The sequence below is a fragment of the Eupeodes corollae genome, chromosome 1 (assembly GCF_945859685.1).
Source record: "Eupeodes corollae chromosome 1, idEupCoro1.1, whole genome shotgun sequence".
Lineage (NCBI taxonomy): Eukaryota > Metazoa > Arthropoda > Insecta > Diptera > Syrphidae > Eupeodes > Eupeodes corollae.
The window spans coordinates 214,123,084-214,141,112 of NC_079147.1; the positions used below are offsets into that span (position 1 = coordinate 214,123,084).

General features: G+C 35.1%; 1 protein-coding gene across 1 annotated transcript in view; it reads left to right on the top strand.

Moving 5' to 3' along the window:
• The first annotated feature begins 1,905 nt into the window (after positions 1–1,905).
• LOC129953339 (serine/threonine-protein kinase PAK 2) overlaps positions 1,906–18,029 on the top strand; it is a 62,221-nt gene continuing 46,097 nt past the window's right edge. The window contains exon 1 of the mRNA XM_056066459.1: positions 1,906–4,576. Coding sequence (XP_055922434.1) covers positions 2,621–4,303 — 1,683 coding nt within the window. The 5' untranslated portion in view covers positions 1,906–2,620 and the 3' untranslated portion in view covers positions 4,304–4,576. The remainder of the gene's footprint in view (positions 4,577–18,029) is intronic.

Here is an 18,029-nt window from a genome sequence, read left to right on the forward strand (position 1 = left end):
AATTAGTACACTTTTTTGATCAGTAGGACCGATTCAAAGTGACTAGAGTAGGAGCGATTTAAAGTGACTAGATGACATAGCATAATGAATAGCTATAAGCGATAGCAACTTAAAACCGCCTTTTTATTAAATCTAAATAGTTTTCTTGAGCTGATAATTGCACTGTTTTTGCTTAAAAGATTATATACTCAACAAAAATACTAGTAGCTATATGCTTTAAACAAAAGTTAATATTTCTTTTCACATTTCTGACGATTTTATGAAGATACCAAGTGGATTTTTGATATAGTTGTTGAAGTAAAGATTATTATGAGGACGATCATGTTCATCTTTATTACAAAGCAACTTTGTCTGCATCAGTGTTGTTTTTGAATTTTGATACTGTATTAAATTTGTTACATTTGTTATACTTTTTTTCCAGAATTTTAATTAATTTACCTCTTAATTAACAGGTTCATGCAACTAATTCTAATATTTTTTACATTACTCTATAGATAATTAAATGTACCTTTTAATTATCATTTTAAGACTAGGATATAGCACTGTATAGTGTATACCAAATTAAAGCAACCTTTTTTCTTTTAAAGTAATATTTTTGATGTCTAAAAACATGTTCCGATTCTCTTTCTGTTTGTATTTAGATTTAATTTCATTACACTTTTGAAAATAAATCTTTCGCCCTTTTATTTTTCTTCCAACCCTTTTTAATAACTCCCGGCTTATGTCAAATATCCTATTACAAAAATTATCAATCTATAACTCTGGTTATTATAAATGTTTAAATGATTGTTTGAATGTTGTGTCAGTCGTGTTTTGTTATTATTTTTATAATAAACAAAACAAACAAATATTTTTTTCTTAATTTATAGATACTTTTCCGGCAATCCATTGTAGTACAAAAAGTGTGTAAGTGTTGTAGTACAAAAAGTGTGTAAACTAATACCACGAAGGCAAAAAGGGGAAGCCGGAGCCGAACTACGAATTGCCAATAATTCGAATATAGTTATTTTATTTTAATTCTTACAGTAACAATAAAATAAGCCAGGTAAAGATATAACTCAATTACAAAGTCAATTGACTTATTTATATTCCAACCATAAATCTTCGTCCATAGTTGTCATTTGGTTAAAACGAGTTGTGTACTGCTTTTGCCTTCTTCTTCTCGTAGTTAAGTCGTATAAAGTTCAAAATTATGCATTGTGAATGTCTCTTACATTCTTTTTTGAAATGTCAAAATGACATTTAGGTACTAAAACGACTTTTTTCCGGCATTGATAGTCCTAAGAACCATTTTTAGCTTACTTCCATCACTAAAACTAGATTATTTTCGTTATTATTAAGCTTTTTAGCAATAAAGGCGTTGTAAAGTGGGAATAACGTTAAGCCATAGATAATACGAATTGTTGATAAATAAGGCTGTTAATGGTTTATAAAATTCCAAATCACACAAGTCAACTCAAAATGTCTTAAGCTTTAAATGCATAGTTTACCTGTTTTTATATTGATTTAACAACCTTAACCACATCATACAAAAAACTTTCAATGATTAATTAATGAACATTTTCTATTATAATAGCGCCATTTTGACTGAAACAAAAAAAAAAAACTTTGTATGATTAATTTAAAAACATTTACTATTATAATAGTGCCATTTTGACTCAAACAATTTTTCATTATAAATTAACTCATTCTCGAACACACTTTTTGCACTACACTACCGGCAGTAGCAATCGAGTGCAGCCATTTTTGTTTTCTTTTGTCAAAAATTTAACGAAATCCCTAACCAGACAAGGCAAGCTAGATTCCAGACAACGTTTAATATATCGTGCTAAACTATTTACTCCTACTCTATCTTCGTTCAACGTAGTCGTAGTCGTCGTCAAGTAATTTCTTTCCAATTTTATAAAGAATAATTAATCGTTTTGAGTAAGTTACCCGTGAACGTTGTCGCTGTCTCGTCGCGCGTTTAGATTTTTGTTTTAATTTTAAATCCGTGTCGTATTTAATATAAAAATTATTATTTCCATTCCCTTGAATATATAGCATTTTCATTTTGAAATTAAATAGTAAATTGTTATCAAGATAAAATTTCCATAAAATTCTTTTGATAACAAAACATCAAGTGCCACTCCTATATCAAAAGAAAAAAACAACAGGAATAACTTCTCTGTGTCTCCTTCCTTACATTTTCCTTTATTCTTTCTCTTTGTGAGCAAAAATCAAAAAGAAAAAACAAAAATAAAAAGAAGAAAACCAGTTTAAGTGCTGAAAGTGAAAGTTAATAATAAATTTTTAATTTTAAGTGAGATTTTGAAATTTACACAAAAACAAAATATTTTACTGCATAAATTGATAAAACGTAGAATTTATCAACAAAAAGAAAATCACCAACGACAGTGTAAAAAGATCCTCCCGCAAACGAGAACAAAAGAGAGAACAACACAACACTAGACTTGACATTTCCAAAAAGAACTCGAACTCGATCACAGAGAAGAGTTGAGAGAAAATTTGCGATGATTCACTCGCTTAATTGAATATATTCTTGAAAAAACAACAAATTCTTTCTAAGTGACTCGCGCACTGTTGTCGATTGTTGCTGCAACGAAATCCATAATTTATAATGCATTCCATCAAACGTTGGCTGAAGCCCAACAAGGAGCAAATATCACAAATTGGTGCCCCGACCGACTTTCAGCGTCATGTTCATGTGTCGCTGAATAAATTGACGGGTGATCTAGAGGGCTTGCCGACGCCATGGCTGCGCCTGATGAACGATCAAATCACACAGGACGAACAAAAGAAAGACCCCGAGGCGGCTTATCAGGCTGTCAAGTTTTACAATTACTCCATAAAGAAGAAGGAGCAAGCCGACGTGTTTAAGCCCTTTATCACCGAACAAGCCATCCACGAAGAATCGAAGGAAATCGAGAACTATGTTAATTTCAAGAATGCGCACAAATCGCAGGATAGCTTAGGTGATTCGCTAGAATCGTTTGAGACGAGTAGTGAAGAGAGCGGCAGTAGCAATACCAGTAGTAACGCATCCATCCTCAATGAACAGCTTAAGACAATTACGACGACGACGACAAAGAAATCTCCCGCCAAATCACCGATCAAGTGTGTGCCACTGTCTCCACCGTCCTCACCTCCACCTCTGCCAGCTAAGAAGAGCATGACCCTGCCGTCGATGAAGCCAGAGATAAAGCCAAAGCCCAGAATAACCCACAGCAATAAGAAACTTCAGAAGGGAGTCGAAGATTTGCGACTGATCTCCTCTGGGTTGGCCAATTCACACATCAACACCGATACGATTATTATTAAGGCTGCCGAGGAGAATGCTAACCTTGACGACGCGCCCGTAGATGAGAGCATTCTACGCCGGTCGAAGGAAAAGCGTGAACAGAAATGCGATGCCGAAATTTATGCTGAACTGAGGCAGATCTGCAATCTGAACAATCCACGCGATCGATACAAGACGACCCTTGAGGTGGGCAAAGGTGCCTCCGGAGTTGTGTTCATTGCAGCCGACAACATGTCCGACCAACAGGTAGCTGTGAAGACCATCGACATGAAGAACCAGTCCTCAAAGGAGCTGATTCTGACTGAAATCCGAGTCTTGAAGGACTTCAACCATCGGAATCTGGTTAACTTCCTAGATGCTTACCTCCTGGAACCAGAGGACCAGTTGTGGGTGATCATGGAATATATGGATGGTGGTCCTCTGACCGATGTTGTAACAGAAACTGTTATGAAGGAGCGGCAGATTGCGTGCGTGTGTCGTGAGGTGTTGCATGCCATAAGCTTCCTGCACTCGAAGGGAATTATCCATCGGGATATTAAATCGGATAACGTGCTATTGGGTATGGACGGAGCGGTCAAAGTAACCGACTTTGGCTTCTGTGCCAATATTGAGGGCGATGAGAAACGGCAGACTATGGTTGGCACACCCTACTGGATGGCTCCAGAAGTGGTGACTCGCAAGAAGTACGGCAAGAAGGTAGACATCTGGTCGATTGGGATTATGGCAATAGAAATGATCGAAGGTCAGCCACCCTATTTGTATGAGACTCCTCTTCGTGCTTTGTATTTGATTGCTGCAAATGGTCGGCCGGATGTAAAGAGCTGGGACAAACTGACACCAAACTTGCAGAATTTCCTCGATCGGTGTTTGCAGGTGGAAGTCGATAAGAGGGCGACGGCCGATGAGCTTTTGAGTCATCCATTTTTGGATGATTGTTGTGAATCGCGGGCTTTGGTGCCAAATATAAAAGCGGCTAAAAGGGTTTTGAGAAGGGTGTGTTAAGTCGTGTGAGACCCCGACAACTATAAGTGCATTTTTTTTTAAAAGTTGTAGTTGATGATTTTTATGAAAGAAACAAAAAAAAAATACTAAAAGTAATTAGATTAAAATACAGGGTGCTGTTGAGTGGCGAAATATCAAATAACGTTTACAGAAGTTTAAACAAACACAAAAAGAAGCAAATAACGAATTTTTATGAATACTTTTTAATCTTGTTCATCCACATTCTTCTTGTGATTTCAATTTAATGAGGTCATTTAAGCAAAAGGATCAAAGGTAAGTGAATTCATATACAAATTCTCTTTAACTTTCATTTGTTTAAGTATATGCTTCTATTAAAGCTGATAATTTAGTCAACATAAATAATTACCTACATGACAAACTACTTATGAAACTAGTTGTTTCGTAATTTTGAAGCAATGAAATCTTAATAGTAAGAGTTCAATGCTTTTAACGCTGAAAACATACATTTTAAGGAAGAGGTTGCGAAGAGCTTTCTTATAAAGTATGTAGGTATTTTATCTGACACAAAGGAATATTATTAAACTATATGTATAGGTGCGTTAAAAGGAATCTTAAGCGAATTACAATCAATACGACCTTCCTTAGCACACAAGATTACTAAATAAAATAGCTAAGGTGTAAAATACAAAATATGTTTTGACTTATTTTAAAGCTACCATATATACATAGTAACCTAACCTATTTCCAAATTTTAAAAATATACCCATTAAATACATAAACAAACTAAAATCAATGGAATAAACCACCCTTCTGCAGTATAATTAATTTTCCTTATGAGTGTATCTATTTCTGTTCATACACTCTATTCCAAAATAAAAACTTCCATCTGTCGAATGTTTCATTTATAAAAAGAAGTACTTACTTTCGAACATGTATTGGGAAAGCAGACAAACATCCCAGGGGGTCAATCAACTTTCTTTCTCCACGTTTGCTTTTTCTTTTTTTTTTTTTAATTTGTCGGTTCGTGGCTCCTCATTGTCGTCGTTGTCTTCATTTTGGTAGTCGTCGTCGTTGTAGTCGTCGTCATCATCGTCATAGTTGACGAGTACGTTAACCGGCTCTCAATGTCACTCTTGAAATCCAACTACGCTTCTTGAGTGCATAATAATATTAAGTTAATTTCCAGCACAAGGTCAGTTATAGTGTGCAGTGGAAAATCATTGCCGCATGAAATAAATATAAATATACCTAAGTCTTTAAATAGTATTTATGTTATGATACTCACCCGCGCCAACAACAAATTATGATGGTCAGTCACGTTTGATTTATAAGGTCTGCTTGGTTTGGATTGGTTTGGTTTGGTCTTATCTTGGTTGTATCTAAAATGCGTTTGTTTACACAAAAAAAAAGTAACATTCTGTCTAAAAGATTTTATCTATCTGTCTTTCATTTCAAAATTAAAATACTCAAGACATCTGCTCCTTAAGACTTAACATTACACTTGGGCAGAAGAAGAGCACAAGAACTTGCTGCAAAATAAAAAGAAAAGAATCGGTTGGAATGAAACCGTATAAAGTAGACACAAAGAAAGTCACGTTTTGGGGTTTTCCTTTTATGTATCTATATTTTACACATGCATTATTGGACGGGAGCCGAAAAGAGTACAATGTCTTCATTGTATTTTTATTCTTGTGCCATAGCTGAAAATGATAAAATGAATTAAATTACATTTTTGATTGATTTGGTGCATTATGTAGTTAAAAAAAGAAGACGCATTAATCTCTCCAATTCTATGCATTTATGAAGTCTCAGTTTTACATGACATAGGTATAAAAATTATAAAAATGTTTTTCACATAATATTGCAAAACACTTTAAATTTTTTAATTTGGCAAAAGCTTTTTCAAATAAAATAAGCTTTTGAAAAAGTTGTTCTGTGTAAATTCGTTTTATTTTAGCTTTATTAATAAACAAAAAATTTTGCCGTCGAGTGTTTGCAACGTAAATGTATTTATTTTGTATGACATAAAATACTTTAAAATTCAAACTTTTCTCAAGTCAGGTTTCAAATTTCATCAAACCTTATTGAGGTACACATGATGCTTCCAGGGTTATCGTTGTCTTGTTTCATTCCTATTCATTGGATAGATTAAGTAGATGGTTCGAATAAACATTCAATTTAACAGTTTACATGAGAAATTCTTGTATTCAGCTTCAGCTTAAGTATGCTACTTCAATGAGTTTTAATCTCTACAAGATCAATGTGCTACTTGTTTTCATATATTGCTTATACTCCCCAAAATAATATTGGGTGCTTTGTAAAAACCAATTTTGTTGGCGTTTGGTCGAAAAGTATTACCGAAAAAGAAAAAAGACTGTACACAATAAAGCTCAAAGCAGATATCACAACAAAAATTAGGCTCAGTAAACTGAAGTGGGTATTGAATTTTGAATTTAAGCAGACGACAACACCAGGCAGAATATGCAAATAAACTGCAATACTTGAATACACTTAAGAAAGGTTATCATTAACAGTATGATGTTGTCAATACTGACTTTTCTAAAGCTTTTGACAAAGTAAATGGCTAAATTCAAACTTGAGGGATCGTATTCAGAACGTTCCTATAAATAACATTGTTTCTACACTGGTATATGTTACGTCGGGTGTCCCGCAAGGAAGCCATCTTGGTCCTCTTCTTTTTTTGTTGTTTATAAACGACATTCCTGATATGTTTTTGAATTCAAAGTGCTTGATGTACGCAGATGATCTTAAGGTATTTCGTTGTATAAGATCTGAACATGATTGTTTTCTTCTGCAACAAGATCTTTATTTTTTATGGGACTGGTGTTTAGCTAACTGTTTACATTTGAACATTCCCAAATGCCAAACATTAACGTTTTGTCAAAATTGTTGTCCAATTAATTTTATCTATAAAATCAATCATATACCATTGTCCGTTATAACATTTAAAAAAGATCTTGGTGTGATTTTTGACAAAAAACTTGACTTCGTAAAGCATACAGATTTTTTAGTTGCTAAAGGCAGTTCAATGTTAGGTTTTATATTGCGAAACTCAAAGGAGCTTTCCGATCCACACACCTTAAAGTGTTTATATTTTGCATTTGTATGGTCTAATCTTGAATACTGCAGTGTAATCTGGAATCCTTCATATTTTCTTTAATTCATTTAGAATCGAAAAGATTCAAAAACTATTTACGCGAGTTGTAGTGAAAAGACTTCAATGGGACATAGATCTTCCTACCTATGAAACGAAGTGTAAACTACTTGGTATTTTGCCTCTTAACATTCGTAGAAAGTTCACAGAGGTTATGTTCATTCGTGACATAGTACCAGATCATATTGATTATTCACAAATTTTAGCTCTAATTGGGATTAATGTTCCTGCGAGATTGCTTTGAAATCAACCGTTTTTTAATGTTCCATATCTTAGAACTGTGTATGCTTTCAACGAACCAATATCCAGGTGTTTAAGAGCAACAAATACTGTTTGCAACATGAATGATTTCAATGTTAGTAGATATTTATTTAAATCATATTTATATTTAATTCTAAATAACTTAATTGTATGTATTATATTATCTAGTAATCACTAAAGTACCTGTTGTAACTTTGATGCATAAACTAAACTAAACTATATGATTTCGGATCACTATCAGGTTGCAGGCCATTTCATCATCAAAAAGAGTTAAAGAGAAAACGTTTTCAAGAAATTCTACATTTCAAAGTAAAAAAAGCCAACTACTTCTTCATGAAATTAACTGGTGACTACTGTTCCTTGATAATGACGGTGATACACGCGCAGATATTATTGTAAACTTAATGTCTTTGGGAAATTAGAAATGAGAAATCCCGAATACCAAAAAATCCATCAAACCTTAAGAAAACTCATAGTTTGATTTGAGCTGTAAAGATGGTTCAAGGATCAGAAATGTAAGTTTGCGTTCTCATAAAGCCAACACCACTGAGAGACACCACAATAAGTTCAAACAATCTAAGAATACCTGTAACAGTCATATTCGCAGGAACTAAATTCTTACATGACCAGAAATTACTGCAAAAAGAAACTATGTACAAACTACCTTTTTAACCCTTCAATACAAGTTTGAATGTATGGTTTCAATTATAAAATCATAAAACAAAAGCTGGAGTACCCTAGGGCTACTGTCTCCGACTATCTTCCTTGTATTTATAAACGATCTATAACCTGTTTCGCTGATGACTTCAGTTTTTCAATTCGTTTCTAGATTCACATCCTTGTCCTTCGGATGTGAAAATTCGACGGCAACTTTTAGTACTCAACTTTTTGTACTCGATATTTGGTCACACATCAAATATTATGGAACATTCACTTATTTGGAATTGCAAAAAAAAGGTGCTAGATGCTTAGGATTTCTCCGACAGTTTCAACCGTTCTGATCTGGCTTTAATTTACAGAGCCACCAATTTGGGCAGGTTCCCCTGAAACAAGGCTGAGTTCAAAAATGCAACTAGTTGCACAAGTCGCCAAAACTGATGCAATGCATTTATGAATAGAAAAACATAAACATAACATAAATGCCATCGAAATAGGCGCCTATAAAAAAGTACGATAGCAATAATTAATCCAATAAAAATGTTTTATTAGGACGAATTTTAAAAGTTTTGAATGGAACAAATTGATTCATGCATTCATTTCTATGAAGTATAAATATTATATTGCAACTTATCAATAACAAGCAGCAACAGAAATAAAATGACTGCAGGTTTGGTCGCATTTCAGCTGTCAGACTGTTTTTTTTTTTAAACATTGTTACCGACTGTTGTAATAATGTAGGGTGTTCTTTCAAATATAGAGATTCTTTTTAAACTGCACATCAAGAACGTGGAATGCTTTACACAACTCTGTTTTTAACTCCATTAATTTTGATATTTCTTAAATGATTTCTTATTTACTTAAAGCTCGCATCTTGTTTAACCAAAAACATGTTTAAAAAAAAAAATCACACTAAGCCCGGAGATGCTTGAATTTCTGTTTTTCAATCAAATCAAATATTTCTTCAATTTGTATCGAAGAATTTCGATTTGGTTCTTTCCCATGTCAAACCTTAAATCCCCTTACTCTAGGTATTAATTTTTATTTATATACTCTAAGAAGTTTTCGAACAAAAGAAGTCGGCTGCTGCACTATGAATGAATTTTTGCTACACCTTCTTGTTTGTTGAAAAATTATTCAACATCCCAGATTCAGAGCAAGAAAATGAATGAACGAACTAATCCTTAACATTTCTTATGGCGTATTTCAGTGAATCGTAATGGTGCAATGATTTGGTAGTTGTTCTGCTAAAGAATTAAGAAACCGTAAACCTTTTGTTTAACTCTTACCTGCTAGTCTTTCTATCTGCCAAGATTTCGTTTAAGGGATGCAATCTTGTTGTGAATGAGTCAGTTCTTATGAAATTGAATCAAATTCGTTGGTTCTTTGTTGGTAAATATAATTCTTTCTATTTCTCAACAAAAGTTTTTGAGTGAACTGCCATTTTACTAACACCATAGTCCGAGTCTTGCATGAAATTTAATTTTTATTTTGTGGGCACTCTTTGAAGTAATTGTTGTCCCTAATGCAACCACGTAGGCGTGCAGAGTTCCGACTTTGCCTATCACGTATAATTAGGTGCATTCAAGAAAGTAAATTGAATTAAAACAACAACAAGAAGAAGAAGAAGAACAACAACAACTACTATAAACGAAAATAAAAACGATGGAGACGACAAACTCGTAGGAAGACACGTCGGGACATGTTACTCTCGGAATTCCTTCTTTTTAACTCTCTGGGCACTTATTTAATTAAACAACGCCATCGTCATCCGCTTCGAGTTTCCAGTTTCACTCGTCATAATTTTTGTTTTGCTGAATTCCTTATTTTTGCTCGTTATATCAATTAGCAACCACGCAAAGTGGGCATTGGATTAAAATTGGGTTTGGCCATTGGGCTATGAAAGATAAAAGAAATTCAACGAGAATATAAATACGAATAAAAGAATTAAATTGAAAAAAGTGAAAATGCGTTCCATTTCTAGCTCGAAGAACCATGCGCTGCGCCGCTACGGTTGTTACTTCATCTAAAATAAAATAAAATAAAATAAAATAAATCAATGAGGGAGCATTGGCTGCAGTTTGTGTACAGACTGGGAAGTCAGACGCTCTGTGCTGCGTCAGTCCGAAGAAGATCCGGAAATTGCTGGTGAATGAGAGAAACCACAACAACAACAACAACCGATGTGCGATATTAATGAAGCACACAAATTAACACAAAGCTAAGGAAATGCAATTTACAACTTATAAAAAAAAGTGAATTTTCTTTTGTTTTTTTCTGTTTATACTTTTTACAGCAACAACAACAAAATGATATAAAATGAAAAATTATGCCAGTAATTAAAGAATAGAAAAAAGTAAAACACAAACTAAAAGCAATGGAAAACAAAAAAAGTTACAAGTTTAATTCAGTAGGCAACTACGATCACTACTTTCACCCAAACACAAAGACGATGTAGCCGACTGCGACTCGTGCTATGCTGGCAGCTGTCTATGGTGAATATTAATTTCCATATGACTGAAATGAGATTCGTTTTTGATGGTTTTTTGTTTTTACTAAGATGAATGGACATCGATTCTTAGTTTAGCGAAATTAAGAAAGTGAGGAAAATAATTTAGTGACTCGTTTGGAGAATATTTCAAGGTTCTTAATTGGGGTAACGTCCTCCGAAAATGCAAATTCTAATTCGCAGTGTTTTAAAAGCTCGTCAAACTTAAATATAACTTTGTTAAGTCTAAATATTCAGTATTAGGCATTGCTTTTAGTTCTTTAGCTAGGGCACACGGATTGCACATGCACATTCACACGCACAGTAATAACATTTAAACTTTTGTTTATTTACAAAATGCGTCCCGTCCGTTCTCGACTGCATTCATTCATTTGTCGATATGTAAAAAGGTATCGTTGATGTTAAAATTTCAATCGTGTATGCAAATTCACAAAAGACCACCTCCTGTACTTGAGGCACCAACTAAAGGCAGAGGGAGAATCATCGTTAATGAAGAATTAATGAGATCAATTTAGTAAGCTTCTCGCGTTGTAGTCTAGTCTTGAGAAATTATTATAGAATTAAAATCAACAGCCGAGAACGACAAGGGCACACGGAGCAGAGAGTATGGGATAATTTTCATCGCCTCCATTATAATTCTCTGTTTGAAAGATTAAATTTTCAAATAAACCGTATATTTTAGTTGTGCCATAAAAATAAGTCTCGGCAAACACCAACCACAATAATATTTTGTTCTTCGTTTTTATCTAGAATCATTTCTCCATTAATACTTCAGTTCAGTTGCATGTTCGGCGATCAGAGTGTTGATGTTGAAGAAGCGGCTGGTGGATCCTCTTCCATCAGTAAATTGTCTTTGTTGTGTTACGAGCATTAGCAGAGTTGGGAAGGTAAAGGGTGGGCATATACACATTATATGAATTTAAAAATAAATACATATCCCTGGAACTGATATTTTTATGTTCATCGCTAATATCATGAAACCGCGATAAATCTTAGAACACAAGTACTTCTATTGATAAAATTCGTTTAAATGTGTTTGTGTGCATTTTTGTAGTAGGTATATTTAAAATTCCATTGGCACCGCCTGGAATAATTTCAGTACTTTGTACAAAATATCTTCTCATAGTCTAGCCGAAGCCCCAAAGCGTTTAAAAAAAAGAAAATTTAGTTTGCATATTTTATAACGAGAACGAGAAAAACCTTTATAAAACTCTTTGGAGAATAATTAATTCCGCACCCGGGTGTATGATATGTAATTCAGTTGTTTATGTTTATTTAACTTCAGGGGGCTTATTTTGTTTTTGTATTTTTGATTTAGTTTTGGATTTTTAGGAATTAAACTGTACGAATAAAGCCACACAACGGAAGTTGCAGGGATTTTTAGGATTAAATAAGTGAAGTTGATTTTTGTTTTGGCTATTTGTTTTTTGGGTCAACTGATTTTGTACATTGAAGTAAGAAAACGGTATAAAGTTTAATATTTTATAATAATGGGATTTCATTTTAAAATGTCTGCTATTCCTTTGAAGCATGACATTGAACAATAAGGACTTAAATGTGCAATATTTATGTTTACTTAAGAGATATAGAAAATTCAGTTCTTTACAATATATGTAATACTAATAAACCTACAAGAAAAAAAATCCTTATACCTTAAAAACTAATAAATTAACATTAACCCAAATGCGATCTAAACAAAACAACTATTTCGAGAAATTTAAAACAAGCTCATTATCAGAAAAAGAACATCTTCTAAAAAAAATTGTCTTGCGAACTATAAATTACAAGCTCGAGTTGCTAAACATTAGCCTTATCATGAAACCTGACTGTAGAAGTTTAGCAATTTTTTCAGTATTTTGTTTTGCAATCTTTGAAGCTTTTTAAAACGGGTTTCAATGCAGTCAAACCCCACTTTAACACCATAAGTGAGTATAGGCTGGAAAATAATTTTGAATTCCGAAATTTTAGTATGCACACAAAGAACTGATTCGCGGTTTATTAACGGGTATACCATTTTAATAAGAAGATCAGTTTTGTTAATCGTGTTGGTGATGTGTTGTCAAAATTCAGATTCTTGCAGTTTTCGCACCAAACGATATCGACAGAGTTAAGCTTTAAAGAAGTTTGATATTCTTCGCCGAGAAAGCCATGTACTTACTTTACTTTAGTTGGCGCTACAGCGCATTGTGCTCCTTGCTCCTGGGTCTCAAGTAATAACTTTCGACAGCTTACTCGATCTCTAGCTTGCTGCCTTCAGTTTCGAATACCAAGTTGACGTGCGTCGACCTCAACTTGATCACTCCACCGGAGATGAGGCCTGTCTCTGATTCTTTTCCCTCAGGCTTGGCGTTGAAAACCTTACGGGCTGGAGCTTCCATGTTCATTCGCTCGACATGCCCTGGCCATCTTAAGCGTTGTACACAGTTTTTGAACAGTAGCAAGTTGCTGTACAGCTCGTATAACTCCTGATTAAATCTTCTCTGCCAGATGTTACTTTGCCTGTTGACACAAAACGGACGATAGATGGTACGTAGAACCTTCCTCTCGAACATACCAAGAAATCCTTCATCCGCCTGGGGGAGAGTCCATGCTTCTGCACCATACAGCAAGACTGGGATGATTAAAGTTTTGTACAGTGTCTCTTTGGTACTTCGCGATAGGTCCTTATTCCTCAACTGCTTACTTAGGCCAAAGAAACAGCGATTCGCAAGGGTAATTCTGCGTTTGATCTCTGCGCTGATGTCATTTGCAGAATTAACAGCATGGCCCAGATAAACAAATTCGTTTACCACATCGAAGTTGTACCTGTCAATTGTCACATTTTGACCAAGTCTACGATGTGAATCAACTCTATTTGATGACAGTAAATACTTCGTTTTGTCCTCGTTAATGTCAAGATCCATTTCTTCGAATCAGACTCGACATTAGAGAAAGCACTCGTCACTGCTCGTTTGGCTCTTCCCATAATGTCGATGTCATCTGCATATCCAAGATATTGTGTGGATTTTTGAAAGATGGTGCCACTTGTATTGGCGTTGGTGTTGCGCACAAGAACAATATTGAAGCAGCTACATGACAGCTCATCGCCTTGTCGAAGTCTGGTGGTTTCGAAGGTTTCGGTCGAGTCTCTTCCAATTTTGACGCAGCAACGATAATTTTCCAGCGTCATCCTGATAAGTCGTATCAGTTTGGTAGGGATACCAAAACTAAACATGGCACTGTATAGTTCGTTTCTGTGTACACTGTCATTAACTGCTTTAAAATCAATGGTGTGTTTTGTTATTTTCTTGGGTCTTTTCCACGATTTGGCGTAGAGTCAAAATTTGGTGGATGGTAGATTTTCCAGGCCTGAAGCCACACTGGTAAGGTTCAATTAGTTCGTCGAAAATGACTTCAGGCGTTCACATAATACGCTGGACAAGATCTGGTACGCGATGTTTAAAAGGTTAATGCCTCTGTCGTTGGCGCAGAGAAGCTGACCACCTTTTTTATGGATCGGGCAGATTGTGCTAAAGTTAAACTCGTCGGGGATGCTTTCTTCCGACCAAATTTTAGTAACTAGCTGGTGCATGGTCCATACTAGATCTGCTCCAGCGTACTTAAAAAGCTCCGCCTGAGATCGTCATCACCGTCCGCTTTGTTCGACTTCAGCCTGGTGATGTCTATTTTGATCTCACTCTAATTAAAATAAAAATGGTTACTATTTTAGTAACTCTTTTAAATTCAAATATGTTATTTTATAATGAAGTGAAAGTTGTCAATGAACTTCCAAATGATACAAAAACTGAAACAAATATTATATACATATTTCAAAAAATACGCATTCCTATTTGTAAAAAGTAATTATTATATTTAAATAATTTTGAACATCATCAACATTTTAAAAATAGCTAATTTAAGTTAAATAAACTTTATCTAATCTAATCTTATCTAAACAATGCATTGACATTGTTAAAAATCCCCTACAAAAGTAATGTTGGTTAGCAAAAGCAAAAGTGGTAAACAATTTTGAGCTTCCTCAACAAGTTATTGCGAAGAATCGAAACCGTGTGCGTCATTGAAGGACAGCTTAAAATATTGTTGATGTACCTTCATCTTTTGTGTAAGATTTTTGGGCTGGTGTGGCGATTGGTTCTTATTATAATTTTTTGTTGTTGTATGAAGTTCTGAGGTATGTTGAGTGGTGTTTTCGAAGAAAGTTCTCATCTTTTAGCCAAGAGCTTTTGAGTTCTTCTTGCTCATTAGCCATGAACATTTTACGGATAAGCTGAGATATAGGTGGCAGCTCTTTTAAATACGGATGGTTAGTGGCTTCTTTTGCTGCAGTATCTGCTAGCTCGTTTCCTCTTATACCAGCGTGGCCTGTTCGTTTTGTCATAGAGGATGCTTTGGATGTAATTAAGAGCGGAGCAGTTATTAGTTGCACTTTTGATTCCGCAAAGGATACTTAAGCTGTCAGTGAGTATCAATGTCCTTTCTGTCCAGGTTTTTGCCACGGACAGTGCTTTCATTATTGCTGTTAGTTCTGCTAGATAACTGCAAGCTGCGCCTGGAAGGAGACCTTGAAAAAAGACCTTTCTTCGTGGTTCGCTTTGAGCTCGATGACTGCGTATGTTGAGGTTTTATCCCTATAGGATCCATCTGTGTACAAAATTCTCACTGGTTTGATGTTTTCGATCAGCTCACGGTGAAGCATAAGGAAGTGTTCATTTGGAGTGTTTTCTTTCTTGTGACAAGAGAGGCTGTTGTCATTTGGCAGTAAGTTTCTTTTCCATGGAGTGGGACGAATAGTTGAGCTTCAAAGACGTTTCTAAAGGCATACTTCCATGAGCTGTTTTGGTCTGTGTTGAACTTCTTGTGAAGCAGAATAAAGAGGGTTATGTCTGTAAGTGCTTTACTTATTAAATTAATTGCTTTTTTTTGTCCTAGCCTATTAATTGTTTTATAGCCAGCTTGTATTCTGAGAGCTTCAATTGGAGTTGTTTTAAGTGCTCCTGTAGCAGTTCGCTAGCACTCATTTATGGCTATATCGATGCTTTCCAGGTTTTTTTTTAGCTGTCCACATAAAAATAGTGAGTCCATGCTGGAGCGTTCCTTCAACTAAGGCTTTTACTTTTAGGGCCGTTTCTAGATGTGGACCTTTCCGGCGGGAACATATCATTCTCAGAGCATTGTTTCGTTTCTTAAGTTGGTTGATGGTGTTTTTTATATGAAGATCCCATTTCAGATTACTATTGAAAGTAACACCTATGACTCTGAGTTCTTTTTTGTTGTTGACTGTGTAGTTACGAATCGTAAGAGGAGTAATTGAACATTTTTTTTCCGACAAAGGTGAAGCGCTTCTGTTTTGCTAGGTGGAACTTTCGCACCGGTTTCTCGTGTCCAAGCATAGATTATAGAATCTGCAGATTTCAAAATTTCGTTTACATTTGATGGATCACCAGAGGCTACCATGAAGATATTATCTACATATAGACCGACAAAATATATATACAGCTGTGTTTAAAATAATAGGAGTGCTTTTACAAAATTTGCTCAAGTGTTTTTTTTTACCATGTGTATACTGGTAATCAGCCCCTTTCTCTACCGGTAAGTATAACGGGACATTAAAAATGATAAAACAATGAACTGATTTGAAATTCATAACCGTTTACATTTGTAACTAGAGATCAAATGATCTTTACTCTCAATCAGGCTATTCAAAATAATAGGAGTTTGAGTTATATTGTACGTAAAAAAAAAATCAAAAACTTAAAAAAAATAAACAGTAAGTAACTAAATTAAAATAGGAATATTAAATAGTTGGAATTTAGTGGGCCGAGGAAAGCACTGCACCGACAAAAAACGGGAAATCATAAAAAAGTTGCGAAATGAAGGAAAAATTTATAAGGATATAAAGTTGATGTTGACCAAATGATCGCCAATGCTGTAAAATATGAAAAAAGTCGAAACCCGGGGACGGAAACGAGAAACGAATGAAAATGACGATAGTCGTATTGTTCGCTACAGCAGCGTCCTCTAAGATGTTCCAGGAAGATCTAGGACTGGCAGTAAGTAGCGTAACAATAAGAAGGCGATTGTTGGAACACAAACTTTCCGCTCGCAGTCCATGAAAAGTGCCGAAACTTACAAAAAAACATGTAGCCGCTCGTTTGAAATTTTGCAAGAAGCCATGCTAATTGGCCTGCAGAGAAATGGCGAAACATTTTGTGGACTGACGAGACCAAAATTGTTTTATTCGGTGGAACTGGCTCTAAGCAATACGTCCGAAGTCCAGAAAATTCCGAGTTTAAGCCTCGGTACACCATTAAAACGGTAAAGCATGGAGGTGCTAAAGTGTGGCATGGGGCAGTTTCTCATATGCTGGTGTTGGCCCCATACATCAAATCATTGGCACGATGGACCAGCGCGTTTATGTGAATATAATGGCCAGTGTGATGCTGCCGTATGCGAGTTGGAATATGCCGGTTAAATGGGTATTTCAACAAGACAACGACCCGAAACACACCAGTAAGTCTGCCAAGGAATGGTTTCTGGTCAATGGGGTTGAGGTCATGGACTGGACAGCTCAGTCGCCTGACCTCAATCCTATAGAAAATTTATGGGCAGATGTGAAAAAGGGTGTTTCTCGACGAAGACAATTGAATTCGAGGCAGTTGTGGGACGCAGTCGAGGAAACATGGAACCAAATTCCAGTTGAGCGTTGTCAGGCCCTTGTGAACATCATGCCACGCAGATGTGCAGCAATTATAAAAAACAAAGGATTTTCCACAAAATACTGACAAAAAAATCTTAATATTGAATTTTGTTTAGTTTTTATACTTTTTTTTGTTTACTCCTATTATTTTGAACAATTCGTTTTGGCTTTATTTTGATAAAATTCATGTTTTTACTACCTTACTTGTTTTATACAAAGTAGTCAGATTGCCTACTTTTAGGGGTAATCTATAGGCCAAATCGACATATTGACTTTTCACCCCTGTTTTCACTTTTAGAAGAAATCTGGCAGCGTTCTCCTAATATTGTCCTATGTGGAGACTTTAATTGAAACATTTTGAACCACAATATTTTGTCTGATAGCATGCGTATGTTTAATTTAAGGCCAGTAAACTCTAGCACACCAACTCATTACCTCGGTGGGTATGCTTCACTGTTAGACTTAT